Consider the following 23,681-nt stretch of genomic DNA (forward strand, 5'->3'; position numbering starts at 1 on the left):
GAAAATGGTATTAATTCACCGAAGCAGCTTACATTATTTTGGAGCAGGACACGCATCCCCGGAGGGCTCAGGGGCAGCCGCATCCCTCTTTGCGTTTTTAAGTATGCTTCATCGTTCAGGTAGAAATTGTACCGTCATCTGAATTTTCCTCATTTCTGCTCTGATCCATCCGGGAGCTCCGAAGGAGTATCTTAATTCTGAAAAATTGTTTCTCATCAAACAATTTTAGTCAAAGTAATTCTTTCGGTAAGTTTTATTAAACATGCGGATTCTCTGTGATAATCCCCTGGGAGTTTATCAGAAGAACGACCCACGTGTCGAAAGACATATGGGGGTGAAGGGAGCTCGCAGCTGACCCAGAAACGTTTTGGGTGGGTTAGGACCACCCCACCAGAGGTTTTAGTGGCCAACGCTGGGCTCCTCATCCTTGACCAAGACAGGTGAGAAGCTGGACCAATTCCCGAGCACCTTATTATTAACAGAAAGCAAACGTCCTGCTTTTATTCTTGAAACTGCTGCAGCATCTCCGGTTGGGATGAACCGGCTCGTTGCCGCGGGGCGGCTGGCTGGAGCTGGTGGGCAGGACAATACCCCTTTGTCCGGGGCAGCGGGAAGGACAATGAAGCCCCTGTTCAGGATCAGGCACAGGGAGGCACCGCCCCGACACAGCGCCGGAGCAGCATGGGCAGGGGGACCTCGCAGGACACAAGCGGAAAGCGACCCCGTATCCTTTGGGGTAATGCTGGCCTTGAGCGTGCAAAGAGAAAAAAAACAAAGTCAAAGAAAAAACAAAGACTAAAAGAGCATTTTTTGGCAGGAGCGTGAGACCAGAAAAGCAACCACGTAGAGCAAGAAGGTACCAGGGTCTCATCCTTCTCTCTCCTGATGGAAACGGCCCCTACAATCATCCAATCCAGAGCAGGAATATACATCAACAGGCTTGGCATTTACCGAAATTAATAGCGCTCCTGTGCGAGAGGGCATCCTGTGTAATTCCCTTAGCATAAGCAAGCAGCATCCGAACTCAAAGTTCTGCACTAGGGAGGCTTTATTTCAAGGAGCGGGAAGTAAAAAAGCCAGTGGTGTTAAGTGGACATCATACGTGCCACAGTGCAATATAGTCTGGTAACAGGTTTTTTTTAGGAAAAGCCTTGAAAGTCAGAAAAAGAGATGAAAACCCTTCATCTGGGGGATGAGGTCCCCAAGGTTTCGCGCTGGATTTCCCACAGCGGAGCGAGAACGCAGCGGCCCGACAGCTGACGGCCCTTTCCCCCCTCCCCTCCGCCTGCGTCCCTGCGGCAGGGACATCTGCTCTCCCCGCCGAACAGCTGCCCCCCTGCGTGGCCCCGGCCGCGGGAGGGCCGGAGGAGATCCTTCCAGCCCCGCCTAGCTAGATCCGACAGAAATGTTCCGTCTCCTCTGTTTCAGACACGAGGGCAGAAGGACTCTGCTGGGAAAAGCTTGACAATGCTCTGGAGCAGCTGGGCTTTGTGATTATTCCATGTTTCTTGAAGAGGGAAAAGCAAATAACCCACCGCGCCTCAGGCTATGGGGATGGAGAAGGATGGGGTCCATCCCGCCGCTCTCTCTTGCCCAGACAAAGATAATTTTGCCCCCTAAGATTTAAAATTCAACATGTTAGACCCTTAGGATTTCTTATCTTCTAAACGCTACTATCTCCTCTCCTAAACACCCTATTTGTGCTTATTTTGCAGTTGTTTTTGGAGCATTCGAGAGTACCTACTGAAAGACACATCCAGTTGTTCCAGCGGTGAACCCCCTGTGCTCTCACCCTGTCTCCACGTCCCCCTTGCCTGCCCTCCCCCCAAGCCACCCCTCGCTCCTTTCCCCCTTCCCCCGCCGCGTCGCTGCCCATCCGGCAGCGGCTCAGTCCAAGCCCCAGCGTGGATGAAGAAGGGGCGTTTTGGGCATCCCGTGGGAACCAGCCCCTTTCCCAGGGGAGAAACCTTGCTTCTGCTGGCCTGGGTTGGCTTGGTGGACCAAGAGCCATCAAGCAGCCAGGACCAGCAATGAACTGCTCACAACATAGGTCCATCCAACATCCCCCAGGAAAGGTCCGGGTGTCCCCAGCCTGGGTCAAAAGGAGCTCCTAGACCTTTCAGGCATGGGTGGGGGTCCCAGCTGAGGCCGTTTAGGCCACTTTAATGCTCATTAGTGCTCTCAGGGCTGCAATGTTCTTGAGGTCAGGGGTCAGAAAAATAATTTGGACATCTGCAGAAAACTCCACATGTTGTAGATGGAAAAAAAAAAATCTGTTGGGGGGAGCGGGTTCCCCGCGCTGCCCATCCCTGCCCCCCCAGCACTGGGTTTGAGTGAGCCACGGTGATTTTGCCGGTGAAACGGTGGGTGATTTTGCCCATGCCATTTTCCTGAGGAGACCATTACTTAGCAAGGTAACGCTGACTCTCAGGAAATAACGAGCGATTTCAGTCTCTCATCCTCATGCTTATATATTCCCCGCACGTTACCTAAATAAATATATTGGAAGAAGGCAAAATGAGCGTTGTCCTGGTCACTAGGGCAGTCCAGCGTTTGGTAGCTGGAGATGCTGCTGACATCTATTGTCAGCTCTGGGTATTTATTTTTTTTTGAATGTGGATGTTTCTAAGGGTGTTAATAAGTTGAGATTAATAAATTGGTCAGTGTGGGGTCACGGCGGTGGGTCTTACTTTTGCTGGCTAGTCTCAGCTTGCTCCTGTTCTCTATTTTATAAATTAAGTTGAAAATCCTAATTACGGAGAACGTTCACGAGCACTGAGCTTTAGCTGGTTTTGTATTCCCCTTTTTTTTTACCCCATTAAAAAATCAGGGAATTGCAGTGTTCATATGGATTTCACCAAAAGAGCATCGTTATCAAACAAGTCTTTAAATTTACAAGAAATGAGCTCAAAAGTGAAAACTACTTTGTAGTAATAATAACCGACTGGATTTCCAGCTGATTGTTCCCCTTGTACCTCTTGCCCTACGACTCTAGAAATCCCATTGCATGGGGAAAACCTCTGTTACGTGGTGTAGCATTACACCGAGTGCAGTGATACAGCCAATTTATCCTTGTCTTAAATTTATTTTCAACACCATACATGACGCTGCTTTACCACTTTGCTATTAATTATATTGCTATTAAACTTTGCTATTAATTATATTGCTGGATTAAAGCATTTGTAGCGATAGATATAAACTGTTCAGCAATATATTTGGGGTGGCACGGCGCAGGTATAGCTCCCCAAGCAATCGAACACCTACAGATCTGCAAAACACAGCGCTGGTTTAAGTAGAATTTTTTTTATTAGAGCAATGATAGCTAGAGGGAAAAAAAAAAAGCAGGTAAGCTTTTGGATGTGGAAACTTTCTACAGGTCTTTGGGGTCTTATCTATAAATTTTATTTCTAGTTGTCTGGAGCTCTTTTGCTTTAGCATTCTCTCCCTCTTAGATTTTTTTTTCTCATTTTCAGAACAGCTGGGCACTGTTCCGGTTTCCCCTACAAAGCCAAGCTCAAAGGTTACCAGCAGGGGCACAGCTGGAGCTAAATCAGCTGCCCCAGCCACAGCGCAGCGTCCCCGCTCACACGCCAAAGGTTACTCTCCCGTATTCCCACCGGGACGGGGATGCACCCAAGCGAACACCTTTTCCTGCATTTTGCCCAGAAAATGCTGTTCCATGAAAAAAATTGGGCCTTATCTAAGATTGCAGTTCCTGATGTAAACATTAGGGTTTTCTCTCACCTGTGCGGAGTGAGCATATTTATTTATTAGAAGCAAAAGCGGTTTTAGCTGCTCCTTAATACCAAGTTTTGCTCTTTTATGAGATTTTACAGCAGGGTAGATGTGTACCACACAGGCAACTATGTGATCCTGAGCTCCTTTTGTGCACATCACATCCTTCCACATCATCTTATGTTCCTGCTCCATCAGATTTTAAAGTGCGTATGTCACTAAAGTGACATAAGTGCATGTCAGAGCAATCCAGAGCCTGTTTGTTAAGGTCTTCACCAGCATTGTTCCTTGAGCACCAGCCTGGGAGAGCAGCCTTGATTTAATTTTCTCAAGAGGAGCTCTTAGTCCTCCCTTCCCCAGCTTGCAGCTCCGTGGCCCTCATGGGGCTGCTAAACACGACTAGCACAGGGGTCGATGCAGACTTAAGGCGATGTGCAGATGCGATAAGGAAAAGCGCAGCGGTTTTTGCTGGCTCCCAGGTAGTTTTAGAGGGGAAACCGTGACTGAGGACTATGGCTAGTGTGGCAGGTCAAATGGCAGAGGGAAGGCAGAGGCAAGAGCCACCCACGGTGCCTCCGTAGCCACGGGACCTGAGGCAGCACGGGCACCGCTCAGCCGCGGCTGTGATTCCCCCTTTGGGAATGCCTACCCCAGGTCTCTCTAAGTGCGAGCATCCGAACTACACCAGCCCCTTTCCTCGTGTGAACGAGCCCTTAGCTGCGCCAGTACTGCGCTCAGGCTAACCAAGGGGTAAGAGAGCATTTCTGCATGCTGGGAACTTGTCCTCTGCCTGGAGGCTGAGATAACTAACAAAGTTACCGAGATCATGAAGATCTTCCTGGTCTAGAAAGAAAATACCTGCTACCAGGGCGCGAGCTGACCCATCTCCTGTGCCACGCAGGTACCAAACGGTTTGCAACAGGGAACAGCTACTTGCGGAACAGCCTGGTCAGTGTGTTACCTTACTAGCACTGTGCTTCAGTTCACTAAAAAATAATTAGAAAGTAAGTTTTTTTGTAATTTTGTGTGATGTCAGGCAAATAAATCTGCAGTTTTTACAGCACATTATCACAAGCTTATTGCCCTTAATTTACATCATCTTTTTTTTTTTAATTTCTATTAAAGAGAAATCTTCCCTTGCTACTTCTCAAACAACTTTAACAGCTTTTCTGTAACAATCCTCCTTTTTATTCATAGACTTTTTAGGAAGAGACTTCTACACAGCGTTAACCGCTTTCCCCAGGATAAATATATGAGGCTGATCTACTAGAGCTGCCACTAAATTCTCCTTATGTGCAAACTTTTCATCAGCTCAACTACACCCCGATCATTTGTGGTGCTTCTAAGAAGGGCAGAAGCAGAACCCCCGAGAGTAAGACCCATCGCTTCTTTTCCGTAAGACCCCACTCACTCTTTCCGATAAAGTACCCCAAAAGTTGTGTGGCAGCCTCAGGCCCTTCACGGTAACAAGTTTTATTTATTTTTAGCAGTTTATTGCTCCCTGCACTTTCAGGGCTTTGATTCATTAGAACAACCCAGTTTGTTTTAATTAAACCTCACCTCTAAATCGTAGCAAGTGATGCCTCCCCTTCCACCTCACTGGTGTCTTTTTAAATCCGGCTTTCCCTTCTTCAGACAAAGAGGGTGTCATTAACAGTTTTTACTTCAATAAAGACACGACATGGATGTATTTTCAGAATACTTCAGTGTATTAGAAAACTGAGGATCTGCTTTCTAAAAACAGAACAGGCACGATCATGCAAGTCTCTGGCAAGCACAAGGCAATCAAAAGATAAAAGCTGCATGATATGCAGCAGTCACTGAGGAACTCAAGGAAACCAAGATAAAAATTAAAACAGTGACTTATACTGAATGCTAAGCTTCAAAAAGTATATATTAATTTCACCATAATTTTATCACAATGTTCTTGCAGTCTCTCATACTTTTAGTTCTGTACAACAGCTGAACATAAGCCATTACAAACTTTTAAAAAACTATACAAATATACAAAAACCAGCTCAAGTATAGGAGACGTGGTCATTAAAGTTGGGGTCAGATGACATCTACTCTTCTTCAGAGGACTCGCCATCTTCTGCAGGATCTGGTGGCAGGGGGCGAGCTCTGTAAGAAGCGTTACCAATTCAAAAGAGTTAGCAAAACTCTATCAACTCTTGTTTGAAAGGCTACAAAGCCCTTTTCCTAGAGGCTGGGTGACCTATATTACTTTAATTAGCCCCAGACTACACCTTGAGACATTAGGGCTGACACAAGCTGCTTTATCCTAAGCGCTAGAAGCCCAGATTAAGCAGCACACACCTACCTTTCAAACGGGAAAGCCTACTTCAGTGCAGAAAACATCGCACACTGATACATCCTCGGTCATCCTCTGCGCGTCCTTCTCGACCCAGAGGGCCACATGCAGGTTCCACATAGGAAACTCAAAATTTAACTCCCATTTCATGCCTGAGTTTCACCCTGACTAACTTACTCGTATGACTGAAAAAAAAGGTCGCACAGTTAAGCGGGTACAGCTCTTGCTTCTTCCAGAACATACTGGGAAACTGTAAGTTGTTTTAGATGGTGACACTGTGTGTTCTCTGCAGGGTTATCACCACCTGGTCCTTACTCAGCCCAACAAATTCCAAATGAAGAGATGAAAGTTTTGCAGCACTACAGTGCACATCTTTTGTTTCTCCAAGAGGTTGTTCGTTTGCTTGTCCTTCAAGATAACTCAGGACTCATTCTTATGGGGGCCACCCAGACAGTTTAGGATTACCTATACTTGGTGAAAAAAAACCTTGGCAATTGAGAATAGAGTGTCTGTAAGACAATGTTTCACACTGCTACCTTTTCAGTCAGTAGTGCAGCCTACAAGTTAATCTTTGAAGCGACAACTTGGTAGAGCAATTCAATTTCTGATGTACAGAAGCCACTAGCAGTTTCCTAAGCTTTTCTGAAACAGAGCTGACAGCTACGGGGAGTCACGTTGCTCTCGTCTGTATGCAAACGAAGCACGTCTGGGCACAGAGAATTTGCCTGAACTACCAATTACTGCACCCATTTTTAGAAAACCCCCACGAGGTCAGTGGAGATGGATGTGCATTTCACCAGACTTTGCTGAGAAACTTTATTTCAATGAGGATATGAGGGTTAACAGACAGACCATCAACTTTTCAGTCGTTGCTTGCTCCTTCAAGAATAAATTGTAGTTTCAAAGCAGTCATGGAAGAATTTGTTTCATCCAAGGACACACTGACAGCCCTCAATACACCCTTTGCAGGCAGCCAGGCACGCCGCACTCTGTATTATTTGAAAGTGCCAGGGATTTTGCTGTTTAATGTCACTCCATGGACCACACTGACAATACTGGTGCACACTTTAAAGCAACGCCACAGAGCACCAGATGCAGCGATGACAGCTGCGTGCGTCGCTGCTGCTCTGCAGGCAGTTTTACCTCTGCCGTTCTTCAGACAGCTTTTTTAAAAATTTTTGTTAAAGAAAGTGAACATTAAGTTCGAGCAGCACGTCCTGACCACCGAAACTCCTCAAGCGTACTTTATTATTGCATTTTGCCTCTCTGATACATCGAGCGCCCCTTCCCTGCCAGTTAGCCCCAAGGTCCAACTCTTCCGCATCTCCTTCAGCCCCACCTCGTTGCAGTTTCGGTTTGCAGGGACTTGTGCTGCTGCTTCCAAAGCTGAGGGGAAAACCGCCATTAAACCCTCTCCCGAGAAAGCCCCAGCGCTTCACGGCGTAGGCTGAGGGCAGGCAGGGGGTACTGCCTCCTCCAGTCCCCCCCGAGCCCCGCGGGACCGACACCTACTTTTTGGCGGCCGGCCCCAGGCCGCTGCTCCCCGCCGCCTCTCCGCCGGGCGCCCGGTTCTCCTTCTGCGGCAGCTGCAGGAACTCGCCGATGCCCCTCTGCCAGGCGGGGACGGGCCTCACGCACACCGGGTTCCCCCCGACACGGCGGCCCACGCCTGCGGGGAGAGCGGCCGTCAGCCCCGCCGCGGGCCAGGCGGGGAGGGAGCGGAGCCCCGGCCGCGCCCCGCTCTCACCTCTCTTGGCGGCCGGCGACGGTCCCGCGTTGAGGCTGCTGGAGCCCAGCACCTTCCGGGGAGCGCGGGCGGCCAGCACTGCGGGGAGAGCGGAGCGGTGAGCGGCGGCTCCGCGGCGCGCCCCCCCCCTCACCCGGCCCGGCCCGGCCCGGCCCGGGCCGCACCTTTGCGGTAGGCCCCGCCGCACGCCGCCTTCGTCCGCACCATCCTGCCCCCGCCCCGCCCGGCCCGCGCGGGAGCCGCCGCCGCCCGCGGGGAAACGCTATTGGCCAGCGCCCGCCAATGGGAGCGCGCCGGGGCGCGCGGGGCCGCTCCCCTCCGTGAGGAGCAGCGCGCGGATCCCCTCAGCCCCTTCCCATCAGAGTCGCTCCCCTCGGTCCGGTCCCCTCAGACCGCTCCGCTCAGCGCGGGTCCCTTGAGCCTGGTCCCCTCAGACCGCTCCCCTCAGCGCGGGTCCCTTGAGCCTGGTCCCCTCAGACCGCTCCCCTCAGCGCGGGTCCCTTGAGCCTGGTCCCCTCAGACCGCTCCCCTCAGCGCGGGTCCCTTGAGCCTGGTCCCCTCAGACCGCTCGGCTCAGCGCGGGTCCCTTGAGCCTGGTCCCCTCAGACCGCTCCCCTCAGCGCGGGTCCCTTGAGCCTGGTCCCCTCAGACCGCTCCCCTCAGCGCGGGTCCCTTGAGCCTGGTCCCCTCAGCCCGCTCCCCTCAGCGCGGGTCCCTTGAGCCTGGTCCCCTCAGCCCGCTCCGCTCAGCGCGGGTCCCTTGAGCCTGGTCCCCTCAGACCGCTCCCCTCAGCGCGGGTCCCTTTGAGCCTGGTCCCCTCAGACCGCTCCGCTCAGCGCGGGTCCCTTGAGCCTGGTCCCCTCAGACCGCTCCCCTCAGCGCGGGTCCCTTGAGCCTGGTCCCCTCAGACCGCTCCCCTCAGCGCGGGTCCCTTGAGCCTGGTCCCCTCAGACCGCTCCCCTCAGCGCGGGTCCCTTGAGCCTGGTCCCCTCAGCGCGGCTCCCCTCAGCGCGGGTCCCTTTGAGCCTGGTCCCCTCAGCGCGGCTCCCCTCAGCGCGGGTCCCTTGAGCCTGGTCCTCTCAGCGCGGCTCCCCTCAGGGTCGCTCCCCTCAGCCCGCTCCCCTCATCGGGAGTCCTCTCAGCGCCGCTCCCTTCAGCTCGCTCCCCTCAGCCGCCACCGAGTGTCAACAGCCGCGGCTCCCGCCCGGGGGAAGGGAGATCTGTCCCGGACGCACAGGACCGCCGAAGGCTGCGCAGCCGCGGCCCCCGCCCCAGCCTCTGTCCCCGGGAAGGAGGTGGCTCACGGATGTCCCGGGCCTCCCCTCCGTGGCAGCGGGGCTCTCGCTGCCTGCTGCTCCCTCCCCGCCGCCCTCCTCGCTGCGGGGGCTGGCATTCACGTCCCACAGCCCAGCGCTGGCACTCATCTTCATTGATACCACAGCAGTCCGGGGGGGAGAGGAGGAAGAGTGATATTGTTCCTTCCCGTGACAAATTGTGATAGCTGTGCTCAGCTGCGGGCAGGGCCGCCGGCACCACCGAGCCTTTCCAAGAGAGGGAAGTCTGTTCCCTTTCCAGGTGCTTGCAGAGATGAAGCCTTGGCTCCCACAGTTTGCTGTCTGCGTACAGCATTTTAAAAAACGTATCAGCGAGCGACAATGGCTGGGAGCACGGAAACCCCCACAACATGTCACGTTTTGGTCCAAGACTGCCGTTAGATGTGTTTTTTTTCAGCACCAGTGTGAGTTCAGGTGGGTTCAGTGTGAGTTCACAGGGTGGGAGAACTGCTCTGGCCAAAAAATGATGTTTCTTCATGGTCTTTTCCAGCAAGATCTGCTCCTGGCTCAAACGCACTGCAGGACTGGGCAAGCATCGTGGTGGCATGTCAATGGACGGGCAGTGCCAGAGGGTAACCCAAGTGCCCAGGGAGCAAGGTCCATGTCCCCGGGGAGCAAGGTCCATGTCCCCGGGGAGCAAGGCAGCAGGCCAGGAGGGACACGGAGGCAGCTCGGGAGCCCAGCTAGGCATGGAGCCGGGACACTGGTAGTGCAGGGATGGGACCACTTGTTATGTCCTGCCTCCAGGCTATGCCTGGAGCTCCCTCTGACGTGCAAGTGAAGTATTGCCTTATGAAGATTTAGCCAAGCAGCACGTAGGGAGGAAGGCCAGGCACCCCCAATTTCAGCAAAAGATTTGTGTTATGACAACTTAAATCATGGTCTCCCTGATGTGAGGCTCCTTCGTGGCAGCTGCACCCTGCGAACATGATGTGAGCTGTGTAGGCAGCTGAGGGTCTCGCCGTGCTTCAGTCTGGCAGCTGCTGGGGCTGGAGGCTTTCGCCTTTGCGGAGGCGATAAACCTCGCTCTCCGATACCCAGTTGGAGCTGTTTTTTCTAAGAAATCACGCTGTCCTCCTCCAGTGTGTCCAATGTCTTAGCAATGGTGGTCCCAAATACATTCCCTCCCTTTCCAAGAGTTACTGCTCCCTTTATCTTTTAATGTTCATCCTAATGTGTGTTTGCTTAACCAGGCTTTTAGTGCTGGCTTTTTTTTTTTTAAATGATGGCGTAATTCTCCATTCACTTCTATTTTGTGGCGCTGGCACAGGTGAAACGTGAGCTAAGAATAATGTTATTACTCTGGGTTGTGTTTTTGTTTGGTTTTTAAAGAGTGGACCCTAAGCCTAACCCTAACCCTAAGTATTCCCTCCTCTCCCTGCAAGCCTACGTAGAGTGGTGAGCTGCATTTTTTCTTTCACGCAAACTTACACCGCTTCTGCCCTTTGACTTCAGAGGATTTTTCCAAGCGAGAGAAGAACTGGCTCCACAGATGTTTCCTGACTGTGAGCAAAGGGAAGCGAGCGGCGTTCAGAGCTGGGCGTCCTTTTGGCAGAGCTCCGCCATCATCCCTGTGGCACAAGCACGGGGACCGGCGGTGAGGAGGTTCAGGGACGCAGAGAATCCATCTGCGGGTGAGAAAAGCTCCTATTAAATAGTCTGCAGCGCACCTGGAGATGAGGCTGCAGGCAGCAGGGAAACAAACCCCCACCCTGCCCGGGGGGAAAGGCGCTGGGGCCTCCCCCCCACAGGTCACCTTTCCTGGGTGCAGGCAGAGCGGGGAGAGCTAGTCCTGTCCTGACTGAACCCTCGCCCCTCACCTTCAGGCTGGGCAGGGGCCAGGCAGCAGCCAGCTCGGGGCACTTTCCCTGTACCCCCCCTCCCCGCCGTGCACCCCCCCGACCCCTCCGTGCTGCCCGGCTCAGCCCCCTCCCTCCCAGCCGGGCCTAGAGAGGATGCTCAGCGAGGGCAGGGGCTGCTGCTGGTCCCCCCGCCTCAGCTCATCTTCCTGCCCCCTTTCCTCAGCAGCGAGGGCGGGACAAGCGCCGCTTTCGCTCGCCTTCAGCCCCGGGGGACTCCCCGTGTGGAGAACCGGGGCCGGGGACCGGAACGCTGGCGCCGCGGCCGCGTTCCCGGGGGGAGGTGGGAAGGTGTTGGGGCGGTCCGCCGCCGTTTCCCTTCCCCCGCGCGGAAGATGGCGGCGCCCAGCCCGCTCCTGGCCTGGTGCGTCCAGCACCTGCGCGGAGACTTCGGGCTGGACGTGGGCGAGGAGGTCGTGAGGTGAGCGGGGCCGGGGGCGCCGGGACGGGCAGGAGCCGTGGCGGGCCCCGCTCGGGGCCGTACCCTCCGCCGGGGCCTAGTGATCCCTCCTCTCAGGCCCGCTGTGACAGGCCGCGGTGGCCTCTCGCATCGCCTCCGGGCCCCCCCCGGCCCCATGGGCCAACAACAGAAAATGGTGTTTTCAGAGCCGCTCTCGGGGGGCTCGGGGATCTGCGCCCTGGGTTGTCCCACGGGTGGGTGCCCCTTGAGGGGACCGGGGGGTGGGAAGTGGTGGGAGGGGTGTGGGGTCATTGTGGGTAGGTGGGGAAGGGCATGCTGCTGTCTCCTTGGGTTTAAGCAGGAGCTTGTTGGTTTATGGTTAGATTTTTTTACATGACTCGGTAGCAACCGGAGTCTCAGGGTGAATTTTTTAGTGTTTGGCAGAAGGGTTGGGGGGATGTCACTCTGGAACAGGGGGAGAAAAATAATTTAACTTACGTTTTTTTCAGTGAAACAGCCACAAGGCTTTCCCAAAGTGTCTGTCGCAAAATTTGACTCATAAACCTGTTTCTTACCATGGTCTCTACAGAAGCCTGGTCTGAAGAGGAGAGATAAATTGCACACGTGTGCGATTAGACCACCGTGCTGGTTTCCTCGGAACAAAAGCCTCCTTACCCATTTTTCTCCATCCCATCCTCTTGCAGGTACATCTTGTCAATAACAAACGAGGATGAGATCCGGGAGTACGTCGTTGACCTCATTCAGGGGACTGATGGGAAGAAGAGTCAGTTTGTAGAAGAACTGCTGGCCAGGTGGCGGAAATCCTCCCAGCTGCCCTCTGAGCCTTTGCCAGTGTATCGGAAAAAGGATGGTGAGTGGTACAGGGAGGAAGGAATTAAAGTCTTAAATAAGCTTGTCTTCAGTTATTCTGTTTATAAACAATTACATGCCACGAATGCCTGTGACTGGTCTCGTTTCTGTTCTTTGTGACAGTGTAAAGCCCATTTTCATTCACCAAGTAAGAGTTCAGGGGCATCTTTCTCTTGCTGGTAGTTACCCAGCCTTTCTTTGTGCTTACGCACGCTTCCAGAGACTTCGGAAGTGCCTCGGGCTGGAGACCAAGCCAAAAAGGGTAAACGCAAAGGAAGGAACAAGCAGGAGACACCTGCGTACGCTGAGCCAAGTGCACATGTAGAGGAAGTGAAAACCCCCCTCGACCTGGCCAAGGTGAGTGTCTGGTACGCGAGGGCAGGCTTCGCCTGGCTGTGTGTCACTGGGTGCTGAGGGCGCGCTTTGAACCTGGGTCGCGGGGAAAGGTAATATCAAACACTCCAACAAAAGACGTGACTGGAAAACGGAAATAAGCTTTCAGAAATACGAATCCTTCGTTATCAGTCGTGACAAAGGGGATTATGTACCTGAAAGCATGTTTGTGTTTCCCAGCTACATCACTGTGTTGAATAAATGCTTGCTTTCCCCTGCAAACCTTGTCTTGTCTTGTATACAGCACAGCCTCTGTGAGATATATGTTTGTGTGTCTTTGTTCACTCATAGATAGCATGCAGCGTGGCAGCCACAAGCTATAACCTGAGCAAATGCTTTGGCAGCCGTTGGGATAGTCAGGGGTCCCACGCTGCAAGCGCCCTGTCAGCGAGTTGTACAGTCGCCCAGTTGCAGTGAGAAGGTGGCTGTTCCTGCGCATCGACTGTTCAAAGCTGACCGCGGATTTGGACAGGCCGCGCTCGTACCCTCTGTGTGCGTCTGGGAGTCTCACTGCTGTGGGGCAAATAGTACGAGGATGGGGAGAAAGGTTGTGTATGCTCGTGTCTGTAACGGAGAGTAAAATGATCATCAGGTAGCGACTATGTCAAAATGGATTTTACTCCCCCCCCAAAGAAGCCTGGATGAGAGTGGACAATGGAAGTAGATGCTGTAATTAGTAATAAAAGGTATTTCATTAAAGCAGAGGTGTGAAGGTTGAGGAATTAAGGAAGCCACCAAGTGGGTAGAACATTCCTTCTTGCTGTATTTAAAAATTCCCAGTCACGCTGAATAAAGCTTGAATTGGCAACTGAAATATTTCAGGCTGCTTCAGGAAGGAGGCCTTAGGCACTAGATAGAGGAATCAGAGCTGTAGCGCATGCCTTTCCAGTGAGCAGCACCTCTGGTTTGGCTGTTTCCCTCTCCAGTTCAGCTCCACTTTAGTGTTGAGATAAGATGTTCCATTTTGTGGAGAAATGTTTTTGCAGTATTCATTAACAGTCTGAGCTGCAATGAAAGAAACTGCAGAATAAGAGCAGAGCAAAGCTAAAACCCAAGAAATCCTGCTATTTTCAAGCAGCACAAGGCCATGCAGCAAGCAGTAGTTGCCTTTCTCTTAACTTTTTGCAGCTGCCTTGCTTTCCCTTCAGCAGAACCATTTCCTACAGTCAGCGCTCCGAATATAACAATTTTTGCTGTTAGATGTCATTGTAATTACCTAGGCTGGATTTTATTTCTGGTGTAGTGGGTTTTGACTCGGAGCTACCTGCTGCGAACCCAGGCTTCTTCCTTAGGTGCAGATCCAGCTGTACAACTGCAGTCCCAGGTTGCATCAAATACAGCAGATCACTCTATTGCTGTCTGAAGCGTAAGCGTGCTCCACAGAAATAAGCATTGATCTGCAGTGTGCTTGACTTGCATCGTTAGACTTGCGGTGGAGTCCTTCATGCTATAAACATCGAGCACGTTGCACCTCCTGAAATTAAATTCCATGATTTATCCAGGTGCAACCCTGACTGACCAACATCAAAATCCTGAGAGTCAGGGTTGCACCTGAATAAATAGTGGAACTTAAATTTATGTTTTTAAATTGAAGTTTTTGTAGCAGGGAGGCTGCAAATGCTTAAAGTGTTTGTAAAAGTATTTGTAAGATAAAAAACCACATTTTTTGAACTGCAGGGTTAAAAATGGACAGTGATGTTCCATTTTCTTGTAGTTATCTTCTAACTTAATTAAAAAAAACTGAGAAAGCTCTGCCAAGGTTTGCCAACCAAAATTACTTTATCTGGTTTTGTTTTTTTTTTTCATGACAGTAGTGTTCGGATCTGGCAGTGGCAATAAAGCCAGTTGGGCGGAGCTGGCGGGACTGGAAGTGCTATGCCCACTTGTCGCTAAACCAGTAGCCTGTTGCTATTGAGAGCAGGTAAAAAGAGTAAAGACGAGGTGTCCTAATGCCGCAGCACGGCACTGTCACTGAGAAAAGCAGCGTGGGAGGACGTAGAAGCAGGGCTAGCTGAGGTGTGGGTCAGGGAGCAGGAGCGATCCTCTAGCGTGCGGAGGCAGAGAAAGCTAGTTGTTCTGTGGTGAACGCAAACAGGCTTTCTGGGAAAGGGTTTCCAAGAAATCCTCTTTTCTATTGTTGAGAGAGACTGTGGAGAGGAGAGGCAAAGAAAAGCTGCGCTTGAGCTGCAAGAGGATTTTCAAGTGTGTCACAGATACGACAACTAAAGGCCAGAGAGTTGGAGTACATTGAAGTGCTGCTTGCTGAAATAGATAAGGGTAATAAGTCCTAGTCTTTCTTGGTCATGGCTAGCATGCAATTCGTGGTTGAAACCAGTCTCATCTAGTGTTATGAGGTAGATTTGTGCCTGGAGCGTGTTGTGCTTGCTTTTCAAAGCATCTGATTTTGAGCATTGCCAGAGAAATGGTAGCATTTGGCTTTGTTCTGTTCTCTTGGAATGATTTCTGTGCTGTAATTAATTCCTGCAATTAACTTCTCAACAATTCACTTCTCAGCCGGAGATGTACCTGCTGGAGATGTCGGGTGGCAGGAGGAACCCTTTGTTTCTTTGATCAAGGTGTAAGGTCTGAGGGAGAAAACAGAGAATTCCACTATTAGATTATTAATCCAGCCATCATCTAAAATATCTTGCTTTGTTTCTGATCAGGGTTTCTCTACTTTGGCCTGACCCAAAGCCTGACCCAGTGCAGTCCCTGATTGCAACTCAGAGAGGTAGATCACAGAATCACTGATGCCAAGTCATGAAACGAGAAGAATTTACATTACAGCTCAACACTTGAACATGCAGTGCATGGAAAACCTCTGCTCGGGGTGGAAAATGTAAAAAAAGCTGGGTGGTGAACTGGCTGTGAATGAAGAGGTCCTGCTGCCACCAACAGCTCTGTTTCTGGGGGTAGGCACGCACAGGACTTCATAGTTACAAACAGGGCGTTGCTCTAATCTAAATAGCCCTTGAAAATAAATCTGGGAGTAGCTGAGCTGCTGTTTGAAGCTGTTAAATACCTGTGAGTTGATATTGCAGGTCCGGAGGACTGACAGCACGCCTGCCATCTAGACCCAAGCAGTTTTAGCTTTCAGAGGCAGCAAACGTCAAGTGGATCAGCAATATCCTTATGTCCTTGCTTTGTTTAGATTCCTTGGACCTTTTCTGGCAGGCCTAAGCTTGTCTTTCCATTGAATCTGGGGTCTGGTCCAAGTTTCATTCCAGTTAGGCAGAATAACACTTGTCTGAGTCTCCCCAGCCTTTTCAAGGGTCGGTGTTTTCTCTTTGCTGCCGGTATTGCATTGTGACTACAATCTGTTTGTTTGTTTTTTTGCTTCTCAGGCACAGGAGAACAGCAGTGGAGTCAGCAGCAGTAGCAATTCCTCTAAAAAGAAGCCCAAATATGTCAGCCTCTATACCAAGGAGGGGCAAGACAAACTGGCCGTCCTGATCCCTGGGCGTCACACCTGCGAGTGCCTGGGCCAGAAGCACAAGCTCATCAACAACTGCTTGGTTTGTGGGCGCATTGTCTGCGAGCAGGAGGGCTCTGGACCCTGCTTGTTCTGTGGTGCTCTGGTTAGTAACGAGGTAGTTTTTATTTTCTGTGCTTGAACGTGGCGTATTTTGCTCAGGGCTTTGAAATGGCATGGGGCTGAACTAGCCTCTCAGATCAAAGTTCTTCTAGGAAAGTTCTCCAAGCTCTAAAGCTGGGCAGGAAAGAACCTGTACTATCTCCTTTTAGGGGACGGAGAATTGCTGTGGTTTTAAGTCACTTTGTGTTTCTTTTATGGTGTGCCACATCGGAGAGTGGAGAGGTTTCCCTCATAACGTACATCACTTTGGAGCCTGCCTGATTTATTACAGTCTCCTGTGGCTGTCCTGTGCATCAAACTAGTGTCCAAAATGTGTGCAAGGCTTCAGCCCCATCCTGGGCACAGCCCTGGTAGCCTTGAAAGGGGCAGGAGACATGGCCAGGGCCAGTGTGCTGACTTTTCTTCAACACTTGTGCGGTATGCATCATTTGGGATACCTGTTACACCCTGTATTTGGTCGAAAGGGCACCTTTTGGAGAAAGGGGGCAAGTTAATGACTGCAGATTCAGTAAAGTTAACTTCAGGAGAGAGGAAAATATTGGTTGGATGAAGAAAATGTTTTAAATCAGATTCGTTGCTGTTTTTAAAGATCTGTTTAACTCCAAGTGGCCAGTCAAGAGAGAGGACCTCTGTGTTAAGCATTGCTGGTCTGCTCGGGGAGGTTCTGAGTGCATTTCTCATCCTTTGAGATCACCTAGCAGTGTGCCCACCCACAGAACTGAGAAAGACCAAGCTGTACATTTCTCACGGATTGCTTTTAGTAAAGAACAAGCTTTCAGGATTCTCCCTGCATAGATAACACCGAAGGGAAGGAGGTGTGGACTATGTTGGCCATTTTAAACAGTTTACCCTGAGCTGTTGCCCAAGGCTCTGAAGCTGGTCAAGCATGTGATGTCCTTCCTAAGTCTCCATTTTCTTTTTTGTCCTTAGGTGTGCACTAAAGAAGAGCAGGACATTCTTCAACGGGACTCAAACAAGAGCCAGAAGTTGCTGAAGAAGCTCATGGCAGGTCAGTAGCAATTACATACCTGTAATATAACGAATCCAATCAGTTATGCAACAGCAGGAGCCCTCCTCTGCCTCACTGTGCTACGGTTGCCTTGATGTTGTGTAGGAATGAGAGTGTGTCCGTCCTGGTGTGTAAATTGTCTAGATCCATCCATCTGAATTACAAAGAATTGCTGCCAAAGTCTAAAGGTAATTCTTTCTTGGGAGCTGGCACTTGAATGTTTCTTTGGGCTGTAAATTGCCAGGACAGTTTGTGAACTCTGTTTGCTTCAGACTTTACTGAGCCACTTGCCCCCGTTGCTACACCGTGTTTGTGGTGGGTATTAAAAGGATGGCTGGGAAGCCGGCTCCTTGTATCCTCTCAGCAGGCACTCGGCAGCGTTTGTGGACTTCAACAGAGGTGATAGCTGTGAGTGTCAAATGGCAGCGTATAATGTCCTTACCCAGAGGCCCCAAGGCTGCTCGTTAGGCATTCCTAAATAATCACATGAACTGGATCATTGTAGTGGTCCTTGAAAATTAGGGTAAGTCTCATGTGGAATGTGTGTTGTGGAAGATGAAGTGCTGCTATCTGATTTGCTGGGTCTAGAGAGGTGGTGGTTAATATTTTCTAATGACTCTTCTTGTCTAACACTTATCTTGGGAGCTAAAAATAGGAGCAGAGCCAAGGAAAGCAAGAGGAAATAATACCCAGTCTCCCAGCGAAGACCTGTGCATTATGGGGATGTTTTTCTGAGTTTAGCTGAAATATAGCCAAGGTCACAGTGTTCTTGGTTGAAAAATATACTTCGCTGAAGAACTAGGGAAATATTTACTCTGGGTCTCGGTGTCAACTTCTCTTTAGAGCTGCTGAGATGGCAGGAGGTCCTGCAAGTCCTTGAGAGTAACAGCTGATCACAGAGTCGGTCTGTTTATAATCTTCCTGTAGAGATCCTGATGTACTTCAGGATCCCCTTTCCGTACCCATTTTATCAGTCTTCCCTTCTGTCCCTGCCAGGTCTTGCTTTGTGCATTATCTGTGTAGGTGAAAGCTGAAATGTGGATAGCTATTTGTCTCCAGACTGAAAAAACGTGGATCAGCGACGACAGGGAAATACAGGCTTTTTTGTTTCCCTGAAATAAAGGCGTTAGCCCGCGTGGTGTCTTCTGTGAAATACATCGGTTTGTTCCATTGTGGCTTTGACGCAAAGCTTTTTTTTTTCCCCCTTCTGTTTGTTTGGTTGGGTTTTGGCCCCTTGCCAGAAATGGTAAGAAAGAAGAGATCGTTGCTGGGAATAGATTTCTCCTTCTCTAACAATAGCTGGTCTGAAAAACCTGCTGAGGTGTGTTGGGGGAGGATTTCATTTGCAAGAGGCTCATACAGCAGCAGACAGAAGGCTTGCTCTGCGCGTAACTGGCAATTGTCAGTGATCTGTCGTGACCAAGAGTCTCTTTGTGGAGGTCAAAACAGTTAGGAGAGAATTTGGCTTTTAGGAGGGGGCTCGAGGCCTGCACTTGGTGATGGGCAGAATTTGGACTGCCCAAATTGTTAGGGAAGGGTGAAGGAGAATCAAAGACCAAGACCTGCTCTCTAAACACTACCTAGACGCTGTCACTGTAATATTTAAATGTTTCCTTCTATTTGGAGGAAGGAGTCTGTGAAAGGGGCTAGAGGGAAGATTGGGCCTTGAACCTGGTTTGGAAAGGTGCTGATCTTGGTGCAACGTTCTTCTTTTAGCTCCTTGAATGGCATTTGTTTTAAGGGGCATTTCTGCAGCCAGCCCCACCAGGACTGGGCTTTAAACAACTGGCCCGTCCCTGACTATTGAGCTGTGATTTATTTTCTATCTCAGGTGCTGAAAGTTCAGGGAGTTTGGATGTCATAAGCAAAGAATTACTGCCTCGACAAGAAGCTAGACTCAAAGCAGGCCTGGAGATGGCTGTGAAACACAAAGAAAAGTTGTTGGAATTTGACAGGACAAGGTAAGATACTAACTGTGAGACTATCATGGAATAGCGTAAATTATCTGGCAGACTAAGCTGCCTTTAACTGAAATGTTAGAGAGTTCGTTCTAAGACCTGGGCTGTAGCTACAGACACCTTAACATTGGGGTTTGGTGGAACAAGAGTGAACCCCTCGAATGGGTCCTGTTTGGATGTCCTTGCTTTGTGTCCCTGACGGTCCAGCTCTCTAGAGAGAACAGAAAGGAGCCGGTAGGAAGGCAGGTTTGGGGCAGGCAGTGCTGTGTCACTGTCCCGCTGTGCTCATCTTCTACCATTACGGCTGTTTCTCACCAGTGTGCGTCGAACCCAGGTCATTGACGATGAATCAGATTACTTCGCCACGGACTCCAACCAGTGGCTCTCCAAGCAGGAAAGGGAGGCCCTCCAGAAGAGAGAGCAGGAACTGCGGGAGCTGCGTCACGCCTCTCGTCTTGCCAAAAAAATCACCATTGACTTCGCTGGCAGGCAGATCCTGGAGGAAGACAACAGCATGGCTGAATACCACAGCAAGTGAGTGAGAACCGGCAGCGCAAAGGCATGCCTGAAAGGAGGGAGGTGAAAATCGCTATAGGTAGTGGTCTGGCTGAATCTGGAAGAGCAAGTGTAAGGAAAGCTGAGCAAGCCGATCCCTTGAAGGGCACCTCCAGTACTAGGATGCAGTTTTACATCCTTTTCTTCCTTGAGGGTCTTTCTGGCTTGCAGCATACCTCTTTCAGCGCAACTCTGCTGAGACCCCCTCCAAAGCCCACCTGTGCGAGGCTTGCGTGGGGTTTCAGTAGCTGGCACGTCTGTTAAAGATAAAGCTGCCCTGGAAAGAGATGTTGCAGAAGGCCTATCTCAACACAACCAATTCGTCTCAAATTCAAACCAGGCTGAGTTTCTGCAGAGGATAAGAGTGACTGTTCAAATTAGAAATTGGACCTAGCAAGGAAATCGTTTAGCTAGGGGAGGTGGTAAAAAAAATGCTTTGTGTCAGAAATTTTTGTGTGGGGAGAAGGGAGATGTTGCCAGGGGGAAGCAGGGAATTTTCATGCCTCTTGTTTGTGCTTGCAGACTGGGTGAAACCATCGAAGCCATTAATTGTGGCACGCTGAGCAAGACAGCTGGGAGCCCAGAAGCAAAGACAACTCTGAGTTCTGGTGTTTTAGTGAACCCCCGTCTTCTTCAGCCTGCTCCTTTGGTCAGTATGGGTTGAATGATTTATACCAGAGTAATGACTAATTTTGGGAGAGCTGAGCTTAAGAATTGTGAATTCTAGCATGTTTGTAGTACCTCTTTCCTCCCCTGTGTCTGGGTGATCTTCATTAGCCATTTGAGTTGGGGACAGAAAAGGTTTGCCAATGCCCTGCTCTGTTCCCTGCTCTTGGGAGGTTTGATTTATCTGAGTTTTAGTCTCCTTCCTCCTCTTCACTAACTTGAAGGAGTTTCTGAGAGTCAGCCTAAGGTTGTGTCACTTTTTCAGCTCTGTTTATGAGGCCTTTTCTGCTAGATTTCCAATTTCCAAAGGGCATAATCTCTGCACTCTAATTCCACTTTAATCGTGGTGTTCTTGGTGTATGCTAAGCATTTGGAGGTTGGACGATTCCCAGTTTTGAGTGTTGATGGCTGTGAATGTGCTTTGAAAATTGTATCTTCCTGTGAATGCTTTGAAACACCAGCAGGTAGATTTATTCTTTAAATCCATAGTTTAGCTGTGATGCATAGAAAGGAAAAGCCGCACAGAGTGGAACATGACCTTGCTTTTCCTCCTGCCAAAGTATCGCATGTAAGCGCAGAGAGCTTGCAAGGAAGGAAGAGTGATCCCAATACGAGTAATACCTCTGTCCTTAAACAAAGGAAAACTTCGGCTAGGATTTGCACTTGATAAACATCTTTCCTAGAGAGGTGCTAACCTTTTTCTTGTTTCTTTTGAACATGCTGAAGTGGGTGGACCAAACTGGTTTGCCTCCGCTCCGGAAAACCATCCATTCCACGGATGCTGGAAATGAGTCTGGCTCGGAGCGGAACAGATTGCGGATTCAAGATCGAGAATTGCAGGAGATCTCAGATGATGGTTGGTGCCTCAGCATGCACCAGCCTTGGGCTTCCTTGCTCATAAGAGGAATCAAAAGGTAAAAGGGTAGCCTGAACTGTGTTGTAGCCTGACCAGCTCTTGCTTCGCGGGCGAGCTGGGAAGTTGTGTTCCTCAGAGGATACCTACTGATGATATACCTACTGATAGCTCCAGGTTTGGAAGCCATGCCTCCTCATCCACTGTGCTGATGGTTTGAGAAGCCTGATGAATTGTTTTTTCATGAGAGTAGCTAACCTGGAAGGTGCCAGTTTCTTCACAGTGGGTAAATTTAGAGAGAGGCTGAGATTTCTGCACTATAGTCGGGGCGTACCTTTCTGGAATTTGAAAGGTAAATAAGCCGAAAATGTGAAATGTGTTCTTCTGGTCTTTTTGTCCATCATAAAGAAGCCGACAGTGGCACCAGGCTTTGTTTAAAAAGACCAACCACACGCACACACCGCTTGCCACCGCCTTCCCCTCTGGGCCGGGAATCAGGTTACAAAGAGAAGCTCCTTCAGCACAGCATCCCTGGCATGTTAATTCACCTTTCCTACCGCTAATCTAGAACAAAGAATCTTCTTTAGTCTTTTTTTTCCTTTCCTTCACAGAATTTTTCATTTTAGAGAGCAAAGCTTTTTCACTTCCCAAGCTAAAGATGCTGTAAATCTTCACGTGCCCAGCTTCTGCATCCAGGTGGTCTGGGGATTCTGTCAGCCGCTCCGACACAGCTGCAGCGTTGATGCCCAGTGTCCATGCTGGGATCCGCAAGGGCTGCAGCTAACAACCACTTCATACAGATGCATGGTCTGTCATTACTCCCTAGATTGCATGCTTACTGTGCGTAACTTTTTAGGCTTGTAAGGGAATTGTATGAGCAGATTGTCCTACACACGTGTCCGACATACTGCTGTACTTGCAGGGGATTGATGTCCTTTTTTGCTGTTGCTCTAAAGCAGTGAGGACATGCTCTGCTTGTGGCATTATTCCTTGCCCGTCTCAGCTTTTATCTGTAGTGCTGACACGTTGCTTGAGTTTAAATAGTCAGGGCAAAGCTAAGCAGCAGGAATTGCGTAGCGAAACGTTCAATTGAAAAATGTGTCCGTGTGGGTGATTTCTGCTGAAATTTAAGTCCTTTGTTCTCTAGGGTGGAGGGCAGGACCTGGTACACATCTCATAGAGGGCGGTTATGGATTGCAGCTACTGCTAAAAGACCTTCCCCTCAGGAAATCTGTGAACTGGAGACCACCTACAGAATGCTGCTCCAGAAAGGTGAACTTCTCTCCTTGGATCTTTGTATTATTTGGTACATTGAGCCACGTAATGAGCAGTGTCAGAAAGCCCTCTCTGCTGAGCCGTTATTACTCCTTCGCTTTTTAACCTTCTGTTCTTGAAATTCTCTTCATCCTTTCTGCATTTCGTCAGCCGAATGAGTATGGTGGCAGACTTTAACTCCATCCTTTAGCTGGTCACGTACTCCAAGCACAGACACTGGCGAATTGCACCTGACTTCTGTGATAGCTTTTGACAGGAAAAGACTTCATTTATTCTTGGCTCAAGCAACAGGCTATCGAGTGTGTGCTTGCGTGCGTGTGAAGTGGCTTGTGCTTCAGTCTGTTTACAATGATGTTAAAAGCTTTTCATGTGTTCTGGCCTTGCGGAAATCAGAACTGCAGGTTCTCAGGAGGATGTTATTCTCTCGTATGGGTAGGAGGATGCTGGTGGCTGCACTGCACGCCTCTTTGCGGTGTTTCTGCACATCACCCAGCTTAAATGTCATACAGCAGGATTGCCTGCTCTCTCGTTAGAGCCAGGAGCTCTTCCTGCGCTATATGTTCCTCTGTCAGAAGCTAAGCAGGGAAAGGTGTATAAATCAAATCTCCCAACCTTAGTCCTGTCATGGTGAAGGTCCTAAGCTGGAAAAAGAACGACAGGATGTTAAAATTGCGATATGTTTTCTTGTGCCTCAAAAAGTAGAAGTGCATGGAGGAGAGGGAAGGGCACCTGGGGGTTAGAAGACCCCAGCTATGTGTGTGGGGATGTGGCCCCCCTTAAGAGATATTTCTTTTGATGCAGATGTGGAATTTCCAAGCGATTATCCCTCAGGGTGCCTCCTAGGCTGTGTGGATGTGACCGACTGCTTATCGCAAGAGCAATTTAATGAGCAGGTGAGTACAGCAAACAAACCTTTACGAGCTTGCATTAGCCAGCGAACTTTTAAAGTAGTGTAACTCTCCTCCATGAGGTGCTCTAGCGAAGACATTGAATGGAGATTTTAGACTGCAATGAGCGAAGACACAACTACTACGCGGTCTTGTATGGTTAGAAAGAGAACATACCGAGAAAATGCATTTCAGCAATGGCGGAAAGGAGTGGTGGACTAACATAGGCTAAAT

The 23,681-nt window shown here is 50.0% G+C and overlaps 2 protein-coding genes across 6 annotated transcripts in view; one reads left to right on the forward strand and one right to left on the reverse strand.

Moving 5' to 3' along the window:
- Positions 1–5,423: 5,423 nt before the first annotated feature.
- PCLAF (PCNA clamp associated factor) lies at positions 5,424–8,017 on the reverse strand. Of its 4 annotated transcripts, XR_012675273.1 has the most exons (5): positions 7,958–8,017; positions 7,794–7,871; positions 7,559–7,715; positions 6,899–7,432; positions 5,424–5,856 (listed from the first exon to the last, which is right to left on the reverse strand). XR_012675273.1 is itself a non-coding variant. In XM_075160643.1 (4 exons), exons 1-4 carry the CDS (start codon positions 7,998–8,000, stop codon positions 5,799–5,801), a joined length of 336 nt encoding a protein of 111 aa, XP_075016744.1. In that variant the 5' UTR covers positions 8,001–8,017; the 3' UTR covers positions 5,424–5,798. The 4 variants fall into 4 exon arrangements, 3 of the variants coding, with proteins under 3 accessions (XP_075016744.1, XP_075016742.1, XP_075016743.1); XM_075160643.1 differs by lacking the exon at positions 6,899–7,432; XM_075160641.1 differs by lacking the exon at positions 5,424–5,856 and having other exon boundaries at positions 6,200–7,432.
- A 3,222-nt stretch (positions 8,018–11,239) lies between these two features.
- Positions 11,240–23,681, forward strand: part of TRIP4 (thyroid hormone receptor interactor 4) — a 33,653-nt gene continuing 21,211 nt past the window's right edge. For both annotated transcript variants that reach the window (XM_075160649.1, XM_075160650.1), the window contains exons 1-11: positions 11,240–11,407; positions 12,091–12,257; positions 12,477–12,613; positions 15,994–16,227; positions 17,175–17,253; positions 19,085–19,214; positions 19,530–19,745; positions 20,289–20,415; positions 21,159–21,346; positions 22,433–22,557; positions 23,362–23,453. In XM_075160649.1, coding sequence (XP_075016750.1) covers positions 11,322–11,407; positions 12,091–12,257; positions 12,477–12,613; positions 15,994–16,227; positions 17,175–17,253; positions 19,085–19,214; positions 19,530–19,745; positions 20,289–20,415; positions 21,159–21,346; positions 22,433–22,557; positions 23,362–23,453 — 1,581 coding nt within the window. In that variant the 5' untranslated portion in view covers positions 11,240–11,321. The remainder of the gene's footprint in view (positions 11,408–12,090; positions 12,258–12,476; positions 12,614–15,993; positions 16,228–17,174; positions 17,254–19,084; positions 19,215–19,529; positions 19,746–20,288; positions 20,416–21,158; positions 21,347–22,432; positions 22,558–23,361; positions 23,454–23,681) is intronic.

This window comes from Calonectris borealis, chromosome 11 (genome assembly GCF_964195595.1).
Source record: "Calonectris borealis chromosome 11, bCalBor7.hap1.2, whole genome shotgun sequence".
NCBI classification, from domain to species: domain Eukaryota; kingdom Metazoa; phylum Chordata; class Aves; order Procellariiformes; family Procellariidae; genus Calonectris; species Calonectris borealis.